The 18,309-nt window shown below is 39.7% G+C and overlaps 2 protein-coding genes across 2 annotated transcripts in view; one reads left to right on the top strand and one right to left on the bottom strand.

Annotated features, from left to right (window-relative positions):
* Positions 1-2,421: 2,421 nt before the first annotated feature.
* CYFIP2 (cytoplasmic FMR1 interacting protein 2) overlaps positions 2,422-18,309 on the bottom strand; it is a 140,830-nt gene continuing 124,942 nt past the window's right edge. The window contains exons 27-31 of the mRNA XM_031953599.1: positions 13,456-13,528; positions 13,000-13,094; positions 8,004-8,242; positions 6,580-6,727; positions 2,422-5,805 (exon numbers count right to left, since the gene is read on the bottom strand). Of these exons, the coding sequence (XP_031809459.1) occupies positions 5,638-5,805; positions 6,580-6,727; positions 8,004-8,242; positions 13,000-13,094; positions 13,456-13,528 (723 nt within the window). The 3' untranslated portion in view covers positions 2,422-5,637. The remainder of the gene's footprint in view (positions 5,806-6,579; positions 6,728-8,003; positions 8,243-12,999; positions 13,095-13,455; positions 13,529-18,309) is intronic.
* Positions 12,468-18,309, top strand: part of FNDC9 (fibronectin type III domain containing 9) — a 47,194-nt gene continuing 41,352 nt past the window's right edge. The window contains exon 1 of the mRNA XM_012551999.3: positions 12,468-12,537. The gene's annotated coding sequence lies outside the window, so the exon portion shown is untranslated. The remainder of the gene's footprint in view (positions 12,538-18,309) is intronic.

The following is an 18,309-nucleotide window of genomic DNA, read 5'->3' as shown; positions in this document are numbered from 1 at the left end:
CTCCAAATTATTTTATATAGAGAGTGATGAGCTGGTAAAAGTTTAACTGACTCTTTGGAGGAAAAAAAAAGCATGAGTCACACACTTTGAAGTTTAATCTGCTTCATTAACATTTGCTTCATCATTTTAATAAATCTAGAAAATCAATAAAAACAAGCTTGGATTTGGAGGATTTGTTGATTTCTGAGTTGTAAAAACTCACAACTGAAAATTTAACAAGCAGCTCTCAGTCTGAGTGGATCCCAAGACATCTCTGTATATAGATCTTGTTTGTACAAATGCTTGTACAAATGTTTTGTTTTCTTCCCTATCCATCTTTGACTCCCTTGAAAGATGAAATTTTTTATTTTCCTTTTCTTTATATTTCCTATTAAAGGCTTCTTCTGTAGGAGAAAGATAAACTGTACTCTACTTGGTCTTAGAAAGCAGAATTAGAAACAATGGGTAGCAGTTATAAAAAAAACAAACAAACAAACTTAGATTTGGTGTCTGGGAAACCGTCCTTACAAATTAACTCTTAATAACTCCATATGGGGTTTTCTTGGTAAAGATACTAGAGTGGTTTGCCATTTCCTGCTCCAGTTCATTTTACAGATGAGGAAACTGAGGCAAACAAGTTAGGCGACTTGCCCAGGAAAACACAGAAATTGTCTGAGGCTATATTTGAACTCAGATCTTACTGAAGTAAGGCTTGGTGGCACTGTGCCACCTAGCTGCCCCTTCCTTACAATTAAGGGAAAGAAGCTTCCTTGGGCTGACTGGAGGGGGGGGGTAGAGGAGAAGGGAGATGTCCTCGATCAGAAGCTGGATGACAACCTCTTCTTCAGTATATTGTGTAGCAGACCGTTATTCAGCTATGAGACTGGACTCAATGGCCTTTAAGGGTCTAATGTTGATATTTTGTGATGCAATTGATTCATCAATGAATTTGAGTCTTTTAATCTAGAACCCTTGCAAGATGAAGCATGAGATGCTGGAGCCAGGGCGGAGGAGGAGGGGGGAAGAGGAGTGGGGGGGTAGGGTTCAAGTAATCAAGTACAACCTGCTCATGTCCAAGATGAGGAAGCCAAGATCCAAAGTAGGGGAAGTTACTAGATTTACCCAAGTCAAGATTAAGATAAAGGCTGTAACTAACAGTTAAGTAAGAATGTTTACCCCTTTACCCCCACCATTACTACCAAGACACTTCTATCTTCCTCTGCTTCCAAGTCCCATTCAGTTTGTGAATTAAGATACTAGGATTGGTCATAGACCTGTGAGAAATGGGATTTTACAATCTTAACTCTTTCTATTCCACAGGTGTTCTTGAGAGGGTAAATACCCGAGGAGATGTGCTAGGGTTGTAATTCAGGAGAGAGAGTAGAAAGTTGCATCTTGGACAAGAAAGATTGGGAAGGTGGAGGCATGACCAAAAGCATGAGCTCAAGAAACAAAAGGAAGAGCTGCTTTGGTCACATTTTGCTTAAAATTGGGTATATTATTACCTTGTAAGAGAATTGTAACCTGGAAGAATCTTGACCAATCAGGATCCTGATAGGAGGAGTAGGATTAATAAAAAGGCTTGATCTGGCCTCTATAAAGTGTGTTCCCATTCTACAGAATTGGGATATACCTATTCTTGCCAGAATGTAAAATAAAATCTTTCCTGCATTCATCAATGAGTCAATGGAGTTCTTAATAAGATGTTTTTGTTTCTTACATACCATTGCTAGCAACTGATTTCTGTGATTAAATTATTGGCCATGCTATTAAAATAACCCTAAAATGACTTGCCCAAAGTGGCATAATTAATAGGAGAACCAAGACTATATTCAAACCTTGTGACTCCTATGTACTCATTTCTATTTTGTCACAGTCCCTTTTCCAACTAGAGACCAGAAACTCCCAGTGATAGCAGGGGGTGGGTTCTTTTGAGCTCTGTGTGGATCTGTACTGTGTAGACACTGAGTATACACCAACCACAGAAAGAAAGCAGTATGTGCTAGGCAATCAGGCTGTACAGCTTCCCCTGGTCTCTGTTTATTGATTGTCTCCCCACTTGGTCAATAACAATTTTCTATGCTATTCCTTTCAATGAACCATTCTCGAGGACCTCCCATAGCTTGAAAATAACAAAGTTTGAAGAAGAGACTCTGGTGCTAGTTTTTACCAGTTCAGAAGCAGTTTTAATGAAGATGGAAACATCTATTAACTCAACACAAATACCCCCCAAAATACAAACCAAAATATCCTCTTCGGCTGCATAGCAAATATGATGTAAGAATTTAACACCATGATTTTATCACTAGCGTAAATATAACTCACGATAAATAAATGTAAATTCGTTGTACAAAAAAACCCCAAAGACTCTTAATACAAATATGGTACATTTGACAATTTCTGCAAACAGATTTTTTTTTTAAACTCTTAAAAACCAAGTTGTTTTTTTTTTTTTTTTTTTTTTTTCTGGTTCTTGGACACATCAATTAAACTGGGCCAATAATACTGGGTTGGGGTGGGTGGGGTGGGTGAACAGGGAAGGAGGTCACAGAGATATTGGACTTTTATCTTTAGTGTCCATAAAGAAGTGCTGCTAGAAAATAGAATGAAAAAAGAAAATACCACAAATTCACAAATTTCCAAAGGCTTCAGATCTGATTTTTTCTGCTGCAGGAGTTAAGAATGTTAACTTCAAGGGGGAATTTGAAGTGGAAGATTTTTAAGGTGGTGTCAATCCTTATTGTTTATCACTTAGAACAGGCCTGTGAACATTAGCCTTTCTCAGGTAAATCCATCCCTTATAAAGTAAATCAACCTCAAACCTGAGACAGGGTTACCTATTTCCCTGGAGGGGTATTAGATCAGTAAACTGAATAGCCTATTCTGAGACAACTACAGCTATGTTGAATGGGTTGAACTCTTATCAATCGATACTGGCTCTTCTCAGAGTCTAAAATCCAAATCCCAGAATTGTCTGATATTTGCAATGGATGGCTTTTGGTAATAGCCAGGTGTCTGATAGTGTTGTAAGAACTTCAATTCTTCTCATCTGGGATTACATGAGACCCTAAGTATCTTTTTTAAGTTTCCAGGACTACATCTTGATTGAAAACCATTGTTAAAGATGGTTGAGTGGCAAAGTGCCCTGAGCCAGATCCTGCCCTTCTAATCACCCCAGAAGCAGGGTTCCCGTGGAGAAGATGACTTTGCTAGAGGGCTACAATCGACCCTAGGGTTGGCATAAGATTGCAGGAGCAGCAACCTAACCTTGATTAGGAATTCTAGATTGAACGTGGCAAATCAAGTATTAAGGAGGAACTCATCAGCTCAGTAGCAGCTTGAGAAATCCTAATAGGTCAATAGCTGTTCTCAGGAAGAATCTGACTACACAGTACCTTTTGACCTAATAGACCTAGGATTGGGGTAACTTCATTAGCAACAAGTAGTGAGCATCTGGGCTGCTTTAGCATCTGAGTGCTAATGAATCCAACCCTTCCACCCTTTTGAGAAGCACTTCTGGCTGGAGATGGAAAAGGAAGGATGGTTCTCTCCATGAGAGAATTCTTGATGAGCAGCCTCTTAGATAACTCATTTCATCATAGATTTAGAAAGGACTTCAGAAGCCATCTAGTTCCACCCCCTTATTTTATAGATGAGAAAAGAGACCCACATAGGTTAAGTGACTTTCCCATGGTCACACAGGGCCAGGATTTGAATCTCCAAATCCAATGTTATTTCTATTGCACCATACTGCCTCTTATCCGCTTTTCCTGCCCACAGTTTAGGGATGCTGCCCCGTTTGTACATAGAAGGTTCACAGAGTCCAGGTGGAGAGCAGTGCCTCTCAGGAGTTCTCTAATAGGAGGCTCCTGCATCTACCTCCTGTTCTCCCCTTGCCTCACTTGGGACGCAAATGTATTCAATTAGCTTCAAGCCTCTCTTGCTCCTGCTTTTCCTAGTAACAAAATTGGCCCAACTGACTGGCTTGAAACTTCTTTCAGAGTTTCCCCTTTTAATTCCATCTCTTGTGGGGCACAGACTGCCCAAAGAGGCACTTTAAATGTTGTCAGCTGCCCATGGCCAAAGCACCCTGTGAAGAGAGAGGAAAAAAAGCCCCCACTATGAGACATTTGCCTCAATGCATTTTCTGACAATTCCATTAAAAAAGGGATTCCTATACTCTTTGTGAAAGTCATTTATTATCCTATAGGCAAGTGGAATTTTAAACAGTTTAAGTAGGGCACTGGGAGTGGAAGCCTTTGTGAGAGATTCCATGCCCCTAAACTTAAGTTAATAAGTGCTCATTTACCACTTCTCTCTCTACCCCACTTCTTCTCCCTAACAGACGCTATTTGACCATAAGTGCAATGATTCCTCCCGAGATTTTGTGAGATTATAGATTTAGAGCTGAAACAGACCCTACAGGCCATCTAGAATGACCTCCTCACTTTACAAATGAAGCAATTAAGGACCAGAGAGATTAAATAATTTACTGAAGGTCTCATAGGTAGTATCCGAAGTGGGACTTGAACTTGGGACATCTGACCATGGAGTCATTACTCTTTTAACTGTACCATGCTTTCTCCTTTGGTCAGAAGTGTCCTTTGTACCTGGACCCCAGGAAGATACACAAATGGATTACTGTTGAGCTTCTGCAGCTCAGTTTCCTATTGGTAACAAACCACGGAGAAGACCAGAAAGGCCCTTAAGCTAAAAGGCTTTTTTATTTAGGGATGTGAAGGTCACATATGATTTAGGAGTGCTGTGTCCTAGGGGTCCCTTGCTATTTTTCCTAACCCTGATACTATTCCAGGGGCTGTAGGCATGAATGAAATTATAAATTCCCTCCTGGAGGGCAGTAGTTGGGTGGGGTGGGGAAAATTACTGATTTTCTTTTAGAGTCAGAAAAAAGCAAGAGCAAGCACCATCTCCAGCAGGAAACCACCACCAAGAAACCTCATGTAATGCATGTGGGTGGGCACTGCCCAATAGCCCTTGGAGGACAGCTATTCAGTCCGTGAGTGCTCTCGGGGCTGAGGTCCCTGGAGTCCCACGAGGTTCGGAGGAGCAGGAGGAGATGGCTACCAGTGAGAGAATGGGCAAAGCAAGGACTGAGGGATAAGCTGACGAGCCGGGGCCTGACCACTTGCCCTTGGTTCTCAGCTCGGCCAGGTGCTGCTGCTCAGAGAACCATGGGTACCACAAGTTTCCACCCTCCTTGAAGCCTGTGGATAACAGCACAAGGTCATAGATGGCTATGTTTGCAGAGGTGGGCACAAAATGGAAGGCCTGAAGGAACAGCCATAACCGTGCGATGGGGAGAGCTGGAGACTGTGGGGGGATGCCAAAGGGTCAAACAATGAATTCTCAGTATCAACACAAGAGAAAATGAGGAACAAAAAGCACGCATTGCTGTTTGTGTGTGTGTGTGTGTGTGTGTGTGTGTGTGTGTGTTTTCTTTTTTTTAAGTTATGGAAGAAACCAACCACGGATGTCATGGAAGAGCATGCACAAGCCCAGCTCTTGGCGTGGGTCAAGGTGTGCTTGGGGTATCTGGTTTGGTCTGATGTCCAGCCCACAGGTTGCCAGTTTCCTGAGCCAGCCCTGACACAGTCCGGAGGCGCTTCCTCCCCTCCACCTCCCGATAGAACTCTACACTTAGCAAGTGGTGGCCAAGGACTGGTGGATGGGTGGCTGGAAACAGCGTACGTGCTCCACGGTGGTACTGTCCGTCTCTACTGACTTCATGTATTTGTTCAAGATTGCAAAGACTTCGTTGTTTAGGATCTGGTATTTGCGGATTCTGTCGGCCATCTTCTTCAGGGGCTGTTGGGAAATGGTGAGTGGGAATGGGAAGCACAAGGAAGGACAGAAAAAGAAGAGAAGTGAGAGAGAGCACCAGAGGCACAGAAACATCATTTGCCATGGGAAGTAGTCTGGTTCCTACCCCTATAACCTAGTTTTGGTAAAACTCAACCAGCTAGTCTCAGCTAAATGGTGAAACAAAATCCCAAAAGACTAGTGATGAAACATACTATCTGCCTCAGGAGAAAGAACTGATATTGTTTGAATACTAAAACATGCTATTTTCACTTTATTTTAATTGAGTCTTCTTGTAAAAAATGACTAAAATGGAAATGTTTTATATGATTGCACATGGATAACCAATATCTGATTGCTTAGTGTTTCATGGAGGGAGGGAGGAAAAAAAAAATAGAAAGAGATAGGATTTGGACTTCAAAATTTTTAAAAATTATTTTAGCATATAATTAGGGAAAAATTATATATATGTGTATGTATTTACATATATTTATACATATATGTACATATGCACACAAAAATACAAAAAAATAAAAGATTTTTTGAGGAGGGGTCTTGCTTGTATTCTTTTCTTGCCCTGTGAGAGAAACTCCAGGTTCATAGCTTCACACTAAAAACTCCTTATCCAATTATCTGTATAGTCCCTGCATTTGTTGGAACAATCTAATTACTTTTATTTTATTTTGTTTCATTTTCATTTAATTTTTTGCCTTTTCTGCTCTACTGTATTTTGTCTCTACATTCTCCCTTAGACTTCCCACTTGTCACTTTTCTACTTACCACATTTTTTATAATTTCATCCTTCCCATCCTGCCTCTGCACCTTCAGCAGATGGTAACAGAAGTCAAACAAATCAAATCTTCGCTGCTGTCCCAGGAGGACGATGACTGAGCAGCCAGCCCAGTTTAAGCCGTCTCCAAAGCACTGCCTGGGAGGCAAGAAAACAGGGGCTTGGAATGAGAGGGGAGCTTGGGAACTAGAGCCTCCTGAGTCCCTGTCCAGTATCATGGCTAGAGCCTAGTCCCAGAGATAGAAGGGTCTCAACCATTCTCCATCATCCTCTATCCTCATATTCCCAATGTATTATGTGGGTATGAATGAACTTATCTTATCCATGGGATATGTGGGTGAGATGCATGATATAACCAATTGGATTTGAGTCAGAAAGGTCCTAGTTGAAATCCCATCTCAGATACTTTCTAGTGGCAACTTACTTGATTTTTCTGTGCCTTAGTTTCCTCATCTGTAAAATGAGGGGGTTGGACTCAAAGACTCCTAAGATAATTTCCAGTTCTATATCAATGATTCTATGAGAAGGCATCAGGTTATTATTATTAACAATGTTAATAATAATTTTAATGATAGCTAATATCTACGTAGCTCTTACTATGTGGTAGATACTGTGCTAAGTATTTTACAATTATCTCTTTGGAGACTCACAACAATTTTGGGAGGGAAGTGCTTGTATTATCCCCATTTTACAGATGAGGAAACTGAGGCAAACATAGGTTACCCAAGGTCATACAGCTAGTAAGTGTCTGATGTAGTAACAGGATTCAAGTTCAACTGAGAAACCTAGAAATCCCAGAATAGCTACTTATTACCTCTCAGATCAAATCCATATTTTTGATCCTGGCTTTCAAATATGGTTCCATACAGCTGAACCCACCTTACCTATAAATGCTAGATGACTGACTGACTGACATATTTGTCACTATATAAACCTTTTACTCCAGTTGAGTCCGTCTCCTCTCTTTCCTCCTGCTTCTTCCGACTTCCATACCTTTGTTCTACCAGTTTCTATCTTCTGGAATGCCTTCCCTTCTCCTTTCCTCGTGTCCAAATCTTATTCAACCTTTGAGACTTAGTCCAAGTTCTTTCTTCCCTGAGTAGCCTATTCTAGTGACGGATTTTCCTTTCTTTCTTTCTTTCTTTCTTTCTTTTTTTTTTTGTATTTGCTATTTATATTGAATAATGATTACCTTTATGATACATGACCTTATTTCACCTACTTTGTACCACTTAGAGCTTGCTTCAGGTTCTGTATGTATATTTTTATCTTACCAATAGACTGTAAACTCCTTGATAACAAGGACTCTTATTTTCTCTTGTCTTTTATCCCTCCCCCCTCGCATAGTGATCTCTGAGAGTGAATCACTGAATACCGAGCAGGGAAACTTCTGCCCACTTTCCCAGTCACTTACTCTGCTGTAAATTCGTTGGTCCCCACTGGGATACAGTATACAAACTGCATGGCACTCCAGAGCCGGTGAAACTCCACACATTCATCCACATGCATGACACCATTGGTAGGGGGAGGACCTCGCCAGATGGGATCCTGCAGGTAGCTCCGGATGCGTGTCAAGATGACCTCAAACATGGAGAGTCCACAACACAGTCGCTCCTTAGTTAGAAGATCTCCCTCCCGGGCAATTGCAATTTGCTGGCAAGGAAAACATTTGTGAAAGCTTGTGAGTTGTTCTCTTTTTCTCTTCCCATTCTCCAGTGAGATTTTATCCCTTTTCCCCTCCCCCTAGTTCTCAAACCATCAGAATCTAGAGTTTATTCCCAATGACTGAGGGCTAGGCTGGGGTCAGAATGCCTATAACATTTCATGCTTTTATTGATGTGGATATTCCCTCAATTACTACAGATTGGGATCCTTTCATATCAGAATCCCATCAGAGTCTGCTTTCTAGTGATCTTAGGAGGTCTCTAGATGGCCACATAATCTGTCATTAATCCTCTACAACCTTTCCTCAATATATTTTGTATATATTATGTATCTATTTATATATATGTTGATTCCCCACAGAATCTAAGTTTCCTAAAGGTAGGGACTCCTTGACTAATGTCTGCATTCCAGGTTCTTGGCACATGGTGGGCACTATAAATGCTAGTTGATTGATGTCTTTCCAGTTTGGCAGGATATGCTCTGTTGCCATGGCTCTAAGAGGAGGACTTTGGTGCAAAATGGACAATCCACCTTACAAAAATTAGCACAATATTTGAGGGTAAATCCACCCTAACTATTTTGCCATTTATCTTGCTTCTGTCCTGCTATTTTCTTCCTGAAACAGTACCTCTGGATCCCCAATCCCTGGGGGAATTAATTCATTTAAGTTTAGAACCTCTGCCCTGGGCTTAGCTGTTTTCACTGGTGAGTGAGAGCAAGCTCAACTAAGCTGCCAGTTTTAGCTGGCCTCAGCCCATCAGACTATGCTCACATCCCATCCAATCATCCAATGTGGCCATCTTGCTATCATCCCTTTGCCCCTCCTGCTTTTTATCTTTTGTTCTGGATTTAGTAATCAAACAACACTACCACAGTTCCACTGATATGAAATGGGTGTTTCAACTGGGGCTGCTCTGTCACATTCTTTCTGACCTCAAACATTAGACAACCAAAAATTTAAGGACCAGATTATAAAATGCCACTTCTTGAGACTGGATGAAAGCTTTCTCAATAATATCTTATCATACTGTATCTTTATGATACTAGACATTTAAAAGTGGTATCCTTATAAAATTAAAGATTTCACACCACACCCAGAAATACTTCAAATGTAATCAGTGAACACTAATTTATAAAGTTGGGGCTATCAGAAAAGCCTGTTGCAATGGAGTCAAGGAATCGTAAGACAAATGCAAATAACAGAGAGGTCTGCAGGAGTCATGGGAAGGGAGTGTTAGATATGAAAATGTTCTTGGTATTTCTCCAGCTCTTTCTTGGGGAAAGGATGGCCTCATTCTAGATGACCAGTTCTGGTTCTTTAGACAGAAATATTCCCAGAGTTGAGATTAATTACCCCCAATTGGTGCTACTATCCCTTATACAAAAGGGATATCCCTTGGCTTTAATTCTGTACTCTCCAAGCAATCTCTTGATCTTTGTCTCTTAGACTTATTCACTAGCAAGAGAAACCTACTATCAATGATCAGCCTCCTCAGGCCAGGCAGATAGGAAAGCTACAGTATTGTCAGCCTACGCTGGTAGGAGGAGGTGCTGTATGTAGCAGATACAGGATTAGAGGCTGGGGATAAAAAGGGAAAGGGAAAAATAGTCCCTAATCTCAAATAATTTCCATTGTACTGTGAGATGGTTAAACAGAACAGCTGTGTTCACACAGCAAGCTAAAGATGAAGTGACTTCTATTCAAACACTTTTCTTAGTACACTACATAACAATGGAAACCTGACTTTCCTTGGTCTCTGAGATGCAGTCCAATTCTCAACAAAAAAGGGAGGACCTCTGGCCTATGTTAAAGTCTGGGACAGGGGTGGTGTTGTCCTTGACACATTCAGTGCCTCCTGCATATCCTGGTTCCAGTGTTTCTGGAAAAGAGCCACTCAAGAAGACAAGTTCTGGGATCCCTTAAGAGCTTTAGTATATAGCACAGTTCTAGCTATTAGACACTGTTCTAGCTATTGCCGAGTCCTCCGATGAACTCTTACTGGCTCCCAAACTGTTTTGTTAGCTTTCCTGTAGTTGTTTGGATGACTAAGTTTTGGATCATTTCTTGAGGGGAGAAGGTTTACAAAACTGCTAACTCCTTTCCAACTTGGATAAAATCTAAGGGAATTTAACTGGGTAAATATTGAGTGTTTGACCAGGGAATTCTAACAAGCCCAAGGACAATTTGTTAAACAGTACCATGAAGTGATTCATAATTTTCTAAATGCAAACAGATGCCAAGCATTAAGAACTGGAGACCAGATTCTTGTGGGAGAGTGCTAACACAGAAGACAATTTTGCACACTGCTGGCGTTAGGAATTACTCCCTAAAAGGAAATCTTCTTGGATTATCTGATCCTACTCATTGGAGAACTAGGTGGAAAATGTGTTCATTAATATGGTATCTGAACTGCTGTGTCAGTCCCTTCCTGCTCAAATAACAATAATAATAGGCACTCTGAGTGCTTTAGAGTTTGCAACATACTTTACATAAACAGGGTGTCCCTGAAGTCTTAATGTAATTTAAAGCCTTTAGCTTAATGCAATTTTAAGCTATTCAATTAATATGCTTAGACTTTGGGGCTCCAAACTATTTTTTCAACTTCATAATACATTGTTGTGATTCTGTCTTTTTTCAATTGTGTCTGACTCTACATCATCCCATTTGGCGTTTTCTTGGCAAAGATACTGGAGTAGTTTGCCATTTCCTTTTCCAACTTATTTTACAGATGAGAAAGCTGCAGGTAATGGCATTAGCCAGCAGTTAGCCAGGCTGTTTAGGGCAGCTGGATGGAAAGAAGAGAGCTTGTATATTAGCTGCATATGTGTGGCAGTGAGCAAAGGGAGTATACAGGGAGAAACAGAGTTCTGCAAGGTGATGGGCTGGATGGACTTCACAGATCCTAGCTTCTGGGAATGCCCCAGGGTTACCTTCTGCTTACATCTACCAGAGTCTAGAGCAGGGGTCCTCAAACTACACCTGTGGGTCAGATGCAACAGCTGAGGACGATTATCCCCCTCACCCAGGGCTATGAAGTTTCTTTATTTAAAGGCCCACAAAACAAAGTTTTTGTTTTTATTATAGTCTGGCCCTCCAACAGTCTGAGGGACAGTGAACTGGCCCCCTAATTAAAATTTTGAGGACCCCTGGAGAGAGTTAGTCCTTTGTCATATCAATCTCTGAATTTCTCCAGTGCCTTCATGTGCCCATGATATCTTGGGTACTTAATAAAGATTTTAAAAATTAAATTGAACTGCCTCTCCCCTGGGGGTTGGGGTGTTTATATGTGTGAAATACTGTCTAGTATTTCTGACTGTCCTGGAATAAGAATGGCTACATCTGAAGGATTGTAAACTATGTAAGGTATGGATGCCATATTCCTAAGAACAATCATAGGGCTGTCAGGGTAGAGTTCAAAGGGACTTTAAGAGTTCATCAAACCTAATCCTTTCATTTTACACATGAGGAAGCTGAGATATAGAGGTATAGAAGAATATGTAAGTAAATTGCCTAGAGTTACATAACTGATGTCTGAGGCTAAATTTGAACTCAGATCTTCTTGAATTCAAGTCTTGCTCTCTATCCTCTGGGTTACCTAGCTGCCTCAATCTCTCTGATCCATTTTCTCACTCAAAATGCATAGCTGTGACATGATAACAGGACCCTGGGGTCTTCTAGGCAGAGCTGTGTAGCCAATGGATCACTGGACTTGGTGCTGGGAATGCCTGGGTTTGTATCTTTCCTCATACAATTGCTAGCTATGTGCCACTTGGCAAGGCACTTAACTTTTCTAAGTCTCCCTTTCTTCATCCGTAAAATGGATATAATAATAACATCTACCTCACAGGATTGCTGTGAGGGTGAAATGAAGTATGTAGTGCTTTGCAAAACTTAAAATGCTATGTAAACATCAGTTACTGTTGTCATTATTATTGTTAAGAGGTTGGCAACTGAGACACATTCTTCTAAGTACATTTTGTAGAGAAGCAGTCTTTAAATATTTGTTTCTATTTTCCCCCTGAGCTAAAATTTCAGCTCCCTTTTCTTTTCCTCTTCTTTGTTGCTGGTGAGAGGTAACTCAATTAGGAAAAGCCCAAATTGAAGAGACAGAGAATTTAAAGTCCTGGTTAATTCACACACTTGTATTAACCCATCCTTAGTCATTTGGACTTGACTAGCTTCTGATCTCAGGGAGCTTTCTTTTAGAAGTGGAGGAATTCAGGGGATGCATGAACATAACCACAGACAGGCTTATGTCAATTCCTGGAGAAGACTCCAAATGGTGAGTATTTGTATTTGTTATTTTTCCTTCAAATCCAAGAAAGAATAAAAAGAGCCCAAATGTTCTTTGCAAAGGCTCTTGTATTTATACTATCCTACTAGGTTCACTATCACTAACATACTTTAGGAGCCTCTTTCTCCTCCTGCTATTGCCTGACCACCTCCCCTTCTAGGGACTTACACCTCATGGTTTCCTTTTCCCTGAATCCCATTTCCCTTGCATTTATTTCTTAATGCCCTGGCACCTTGAGTGTCTCGAATTAGGTCACACACATTTCCTGGTGTGAATTAAAATGTGCCATTATGAATGACTTGTGCCTTTATTGATCTTGATGATTTTGTGTGTGTGTGTGTGTGTGTGTGTGTGTGTGTGTGAAATCTCCTTAAATCCGAAAACTGCTGGAATGGCTGGGGATACCTCTACAGATATTGAGGGAAGTTTTCTCTCCACCTGAGCTCTTACCTGAGGAGTTCCCAGCCTCTCTATGAGAGGGACAAGATGAAGAGGGGCATACTTTGCTTCCAGTCGCTTCATCCGGACTTCTAAGCGTTCTCCTTCTGTTTAGGGGAAAAAAAGAGAGAGTAAGTAATGATCCTAGAGATAGTGTTCTGGTGTAATATCTGGAGAGACATTTATAAAGGACTTGGAAGTCAGACTTAACTCTAATTATTAATCAGTAAGTTCCACTTGTGTGTAAATGACATGAAAATGAGCTCATTTTAGTGGTCTGAAATGGTAAAATTCTCTCCGCTTTTCCCCTATTATACCCCCTCCATTCTTTGCTGGGAATCACTAACTCTTCAATAAATCTCTTAAGGAACACTGCCAAGAAAGACAAATCTCTTTGGAAATTATTTATTGGAATTGGCTAGACTAGTCCCTTAGCTCAACCGATTATATCCCTCAGAATTTTCTTACCTTTAATGTAGACCCGAGGCAAAATGTTCTGGAATGGAGCAGCATGGAGCAAATCACAGACTTCCTCCTGAGACTTGTTGGGAGGAGGGAAAAAGGAAGAGAGAGGGAGAGAGAAAGTCGATCATTTTACTCTAAGAAAACTAGCGTCCCTGGTGTTCCACATGGGTGAGCATATGCTGACAACCCCTTTGCCTGAAAATCTGCCTGCAAGACTGCTGTGAGGTTCAGCCATTGCCCTCGTTATATTTTTAATCAAGATTTTTTTCTGCAACACAAAGGCAGTTCTCTAAACCAAGACACTCATGGCACCATAACCACATGGACCTCTTTGACAGTCTGGTGAAGCCTATGGATAGACTTCAGAATAATGCTTTTAAATGAGTCCCAAAAATCTTCAGTAGCTTAAAAATGCACTAAGACTTTTAGAATGCATTTTACAATTCTAAAAATGCAAAAAAAAAAAAAAAAAAAAAAAAACAAAACAAAACAAAAAAAAATCACCCAACCTCAAAATCCAAATATTTCACACACCTCATGTCAAGAACTCTTGCTCTAATCAACCCATAAGCAAGATGCAAGGAATGAATCAAACAACCCCTATTCATAAGAAGCTTACATTCTAAGTAGTGAATTGAAGAATTAGGATCTGGCCAATAGCTTTTGGGACAATACATCTTGGCTTTGATCCAGTCAAGGAAAAGGAAATTGTCTGAGGAGTCAGATTTCTGGATGTGTTAACTAGTAGAGATATTTTATATTGTACATTCTCCTAGACCAACTATCTAAACAAGTCAGACAAGACAGGAGTATGTCAGAACATGCACTTTTATATAAAATTATAAATTATAAAATTATTATTATTATAAAATTTCAAAATATACAAAGGTAGTTTGTTTTTTTTTTCTTTCAAGATATCCTACTTTAAACTGTAGGAAAGAAGCTTTTGGGTCATCTATTGTAAATTGTGGCCAAGAGAAATGACCCCCCTGAGATCACATAGCAAGTTAGTAACAGAATTAGGGCTAGAATCCAGTTCTTCTCCCTCATGATAACACACTATTTTTATTAGATCACATTCCCTCCCCCTCCTTAGTGTTTCCAATCCCAGTGCCCTATAGAGGAACCATGCTTTCTTTTCCTGTGGCACTCCACCAAGATTTTGCCTCCTCAACTGGAACCCTGTGCTTGAGAATCTCCCTTCCTCCCCTTTCTCCCCATTTTCTTTATTAGAATTTACTTTTATTGTGGCTCAGCTCTCAACAGTTTAGCTAGTCTGTCAGCATTCATGCTAGGTAGCACAAGGGAAGGTCAAATACCAGTATTTTGTTCCACATTCATTCATTCTCAGCATAAGCTCTCCCAGATAATAAGTTGTAATGAGGGTGTTCTTCCAATGCCATTTACCAAAGAAGCCAATAGAGTCCAATATTTGTTATCTGCATGGTGTTAGGTACTAGGGATACAAAGACAAAATGAAATTTTTTATATTCTTCTTGGTTATTTAGTCTCTTTTCTCTCATGTCTGAATCTTCATGATCCTTTCTGTTTTGTTTTGGGCTTTTTGGGGGCAAAAATAGTGGAGTTGTTTGCCATTTTATTTTCCAGCTCATTTTACAGATAAGGAAACTGAGGCAAACAAGATGAACTGACTTATCCTAGTGTTTGAGGCCAGATTTAAATTCAAGATTTCCTAACTCTAGGCCACATGCTCTATTCAATGAACCATCTGGCTGTTCCTTTACATTCTACTAGAGACATGCAATCTGTTTGCAAATAAGAAAATAGATAATTTTAGTAGAAAGAAAAGATTAGCAACAGGGGTGGTATGAGGTGTCAGAAAAGTCTTCAGAGATAGAAGATAGAGCTTAAATTTGACTAAAATGGTGGGTATATGAAAGGGAATAAAAATATATCTAAAAAGGTGGGTGAAAGCCAGACTATAAAGGACTTTAAATGCTAGACTAAAGAGTTAGTATTTTATACTCAAAACAATAGGAATACACTAAAGATTTTGAGCAAGGGAGTGGTATAATCCTACCTGTTTTAGAAATATTAAGGTGGCAATTATGTGCAGAAGGAGAAGAGGCTAGAAGCAGAAAAAATAATTAGGAAGTTATTGAAAAAATTCCAGGTTAAAAATGATATGGAGCTGAACAAGAGCAGTGATAGTATGAGTGAAATAAGGGGTAGAATATGAGAGATGTTGTAAAGGCAGAAGTGACAAGTGGATCTAAGAGAGAGAATCTTGATGTCTAAAAGCAGGGGAGGGGCTTCCACAGAAAACAGAGGAGTTGGCTTATCAGGAAAAATAATTAGTTCTATTGGGAACATGTTAATTTAAATCTAAATCTAAAAATTAACATGTTTTAGATATTGAAGAGGCATCCAGGTAGAAGTATTCAGAAGGCAGATGATGATGCCCAGCCAGTTGATGCTAGTTTAGAAGTGATTAGGGGTATTATATAGATTTAAGAGTATCGTACAGAAATGATAACTGAATTTATGGTAATAGACTAGAAATAGAAAAAAAGACCTAGGGGTAGAGCCTTGGGCCATTAACTACTTGGACATTTCCAACAGTATGTATCATAAGTATTTAGACTTCAAAGGATCCAAAACAGAGTTCCTATCTTTGCTCTTCTCCCTCTCCTTTCCTAGACTTTCTATTACTTTTGAGGGTACTACTATCCTCCCTATCACTCAGATTTACAACTTTAACTTCATTTTTTTTTTGACCCCTCACTCTTACTCACCAATCTGTTGCCAAATCTTATTATATTTTACACAGTATTTACCTTATATAGTCTTATCATCTCTTTCCTGGAATGTTGCAATAGTCTTTTAATTGGTTGCCCTTTCTTAAGTATCTACATTTTCTATTTAGCTGCCAAAGTGATTTGCCTACCATGGATTTGACCATGTCAGATTCCATATTCACCATGACACTGACCACTCCACCCCCATTTCTCAATAAAGTTCTTTGGCATTTAAACCTACCTTTCCAGCCTCATTCCACATTCTTGCCCTTTATACACACTATAGTCTAGCCAAAATAGATTTAATTCCCTTCATTATGTGGCATTCTTTTTCCTATTACTACCATTTCACTGACTGTCTACCACACCTAGGATGCTCTCCCTCCTCAGTTTTATCTCTTTGAAAATAAATTACTGGAGATGAGGGATTGTTTTATTCTCTTCATATGTATGTATTCTCAATGAGTAGAATAGTGCCTCACACATAGTAGATGCTTTATAAATACTTGCTAATTGCTGACTGATTGCTAGTTTTTTTCCCCCCAAAACTCAGCTCAAATCTCATCTCCTTTAGGAGTTTTTTCCTTGTTCCTCCAAGTATCTTCCCCTTTAAGATTGCCTTCCATCTACTCTTTGTATATCTGGATACAGATAGATAGATATAGTCTCCTCCAATAAGATGTAAGTTACTTGAGGATATTGTATCCATATTAAACACTTAATAAATTCTTATTGATAGATGGATTGATTAGTTGAGAAGGTGAAAGAATAAGGTATTGAGCTAAATGATCTTTTCCAGGAGATTGTGAAAAGAAGATATATATAGGATAATTGATTAAAAAGATGGCAAAGCTGAATGAATGTGATTTTTTTTTTAAAGTACAGGAGAGACCTAGACAGAAATTCAGGAGAAATTAAAAATGAGAGAAACAAAGGGAATGATAGAAAAGACAAGCTCTTAGAAGAGCTGTGAGTCAATGGAATCAAAGGCACAAGGCAAAGGAGAAAAGTCTTCCTTTTCATAGAGAAGTGAGTACAATCAATCAATCATCAAGCATTTATTTTTCTTGGTACTGTGTATACAAAGAAATGCAAAAATCGTCTTTGCTTTAAGAAGCTTACATTCTAATAAGGCAGACAAGATACAAATAATTCTGCACATAAAGACCTATACAAATTGGGTGGTAATCTCATAGGGAAGGCATGAATAGTAGTGAAGACTGAGTAAGACCTCTTGGAAATAGGATTTGAGTTAAGACTTGATGGAACCTGAGAAGAGGTAGATATGAAGAGGAAGAGAATCCAGACATGAGAGACAACCAAGAAAAGGCAGGAATCAAAGGAATCAATGGCTAAGTCCATAAAAGTATAAGAAGACTGGAGGGGCTGGAACAACGGTTTTAGAATGTAAACAGAAGAGTTTATAGTTGATCCTGAAGGCAATTGTAGGGGTGGATAGGTAGGTTTTGACAGCTTATTTTGGCAGCTAAGTGGAGAATCACTGGAGTGGGGAGAAGAGGTTAGGATTTGGGGTATTATTAGGGGGAGAAGAGAGAGAGCTCAAGGTACAAGACTGACTTTTGTAATATTCTCTAAAATAAAATGTTCTCTGGAAGCAGGTTTCCTGGGGAGCTTCTAGAGGCAGCCTTAGTTTCAGTTCTGAGTAATCACTCCTAATGCAGCCAGGAGTTAAAGTCCAAATCCTTTATTGTCTCCTTCTTTGGACTTGGTTAGCTTTCTTAGAGGCCTATCTCTCTCTGTAGTTCCAAGAGCTCTTGCCTCTAATCCTTTGCCTCTGCCAGCTTCAGCCAACAGCCAGCACAAAGGTGGAAGTTGGAATGAGTCTGTCTCTGCCTCCAAGAGTGGGCTTGTCCTTTAGTGGGCTCCTCCTTATATATGCTCTCTTAAAGGTGTGAATCTTGTGGAACTCTAATAAGTACTAAGTACATTAGTGAACTAGAGAACTGTTAATACCATGCTAAATTAGATAGTTATTGTCCCTATCAATTCCACTGACTTAGCACCTTGTAAGAATTCTAACAGACTTTCCTCAGTAAAGTGGAAGGTGAAGTGACTTTTAGAGTGAAAAGTAAGCAAT

Source organism: Sarcophilus harrisii, chromosome 2, assembly GCF_902635505.1.
Source record: "Sarcophilus harrisii chromosome 2, mSarHar1.11, whole genome shotgun sequence".
Classification (NCBI taxonomy): domain Eukaryota; kingdom Metazoa; phylum Chordata; class Mammalia; order Dasyuromorphia; family Dasyuridae; genus Sarcophilus; species Sarcophilus harrisii.
The sequence above is the reverse complement of the archived record's forward strand: the minus strand, read 5'-3'. Positions and strand labels throughout refer to the sequence as shown.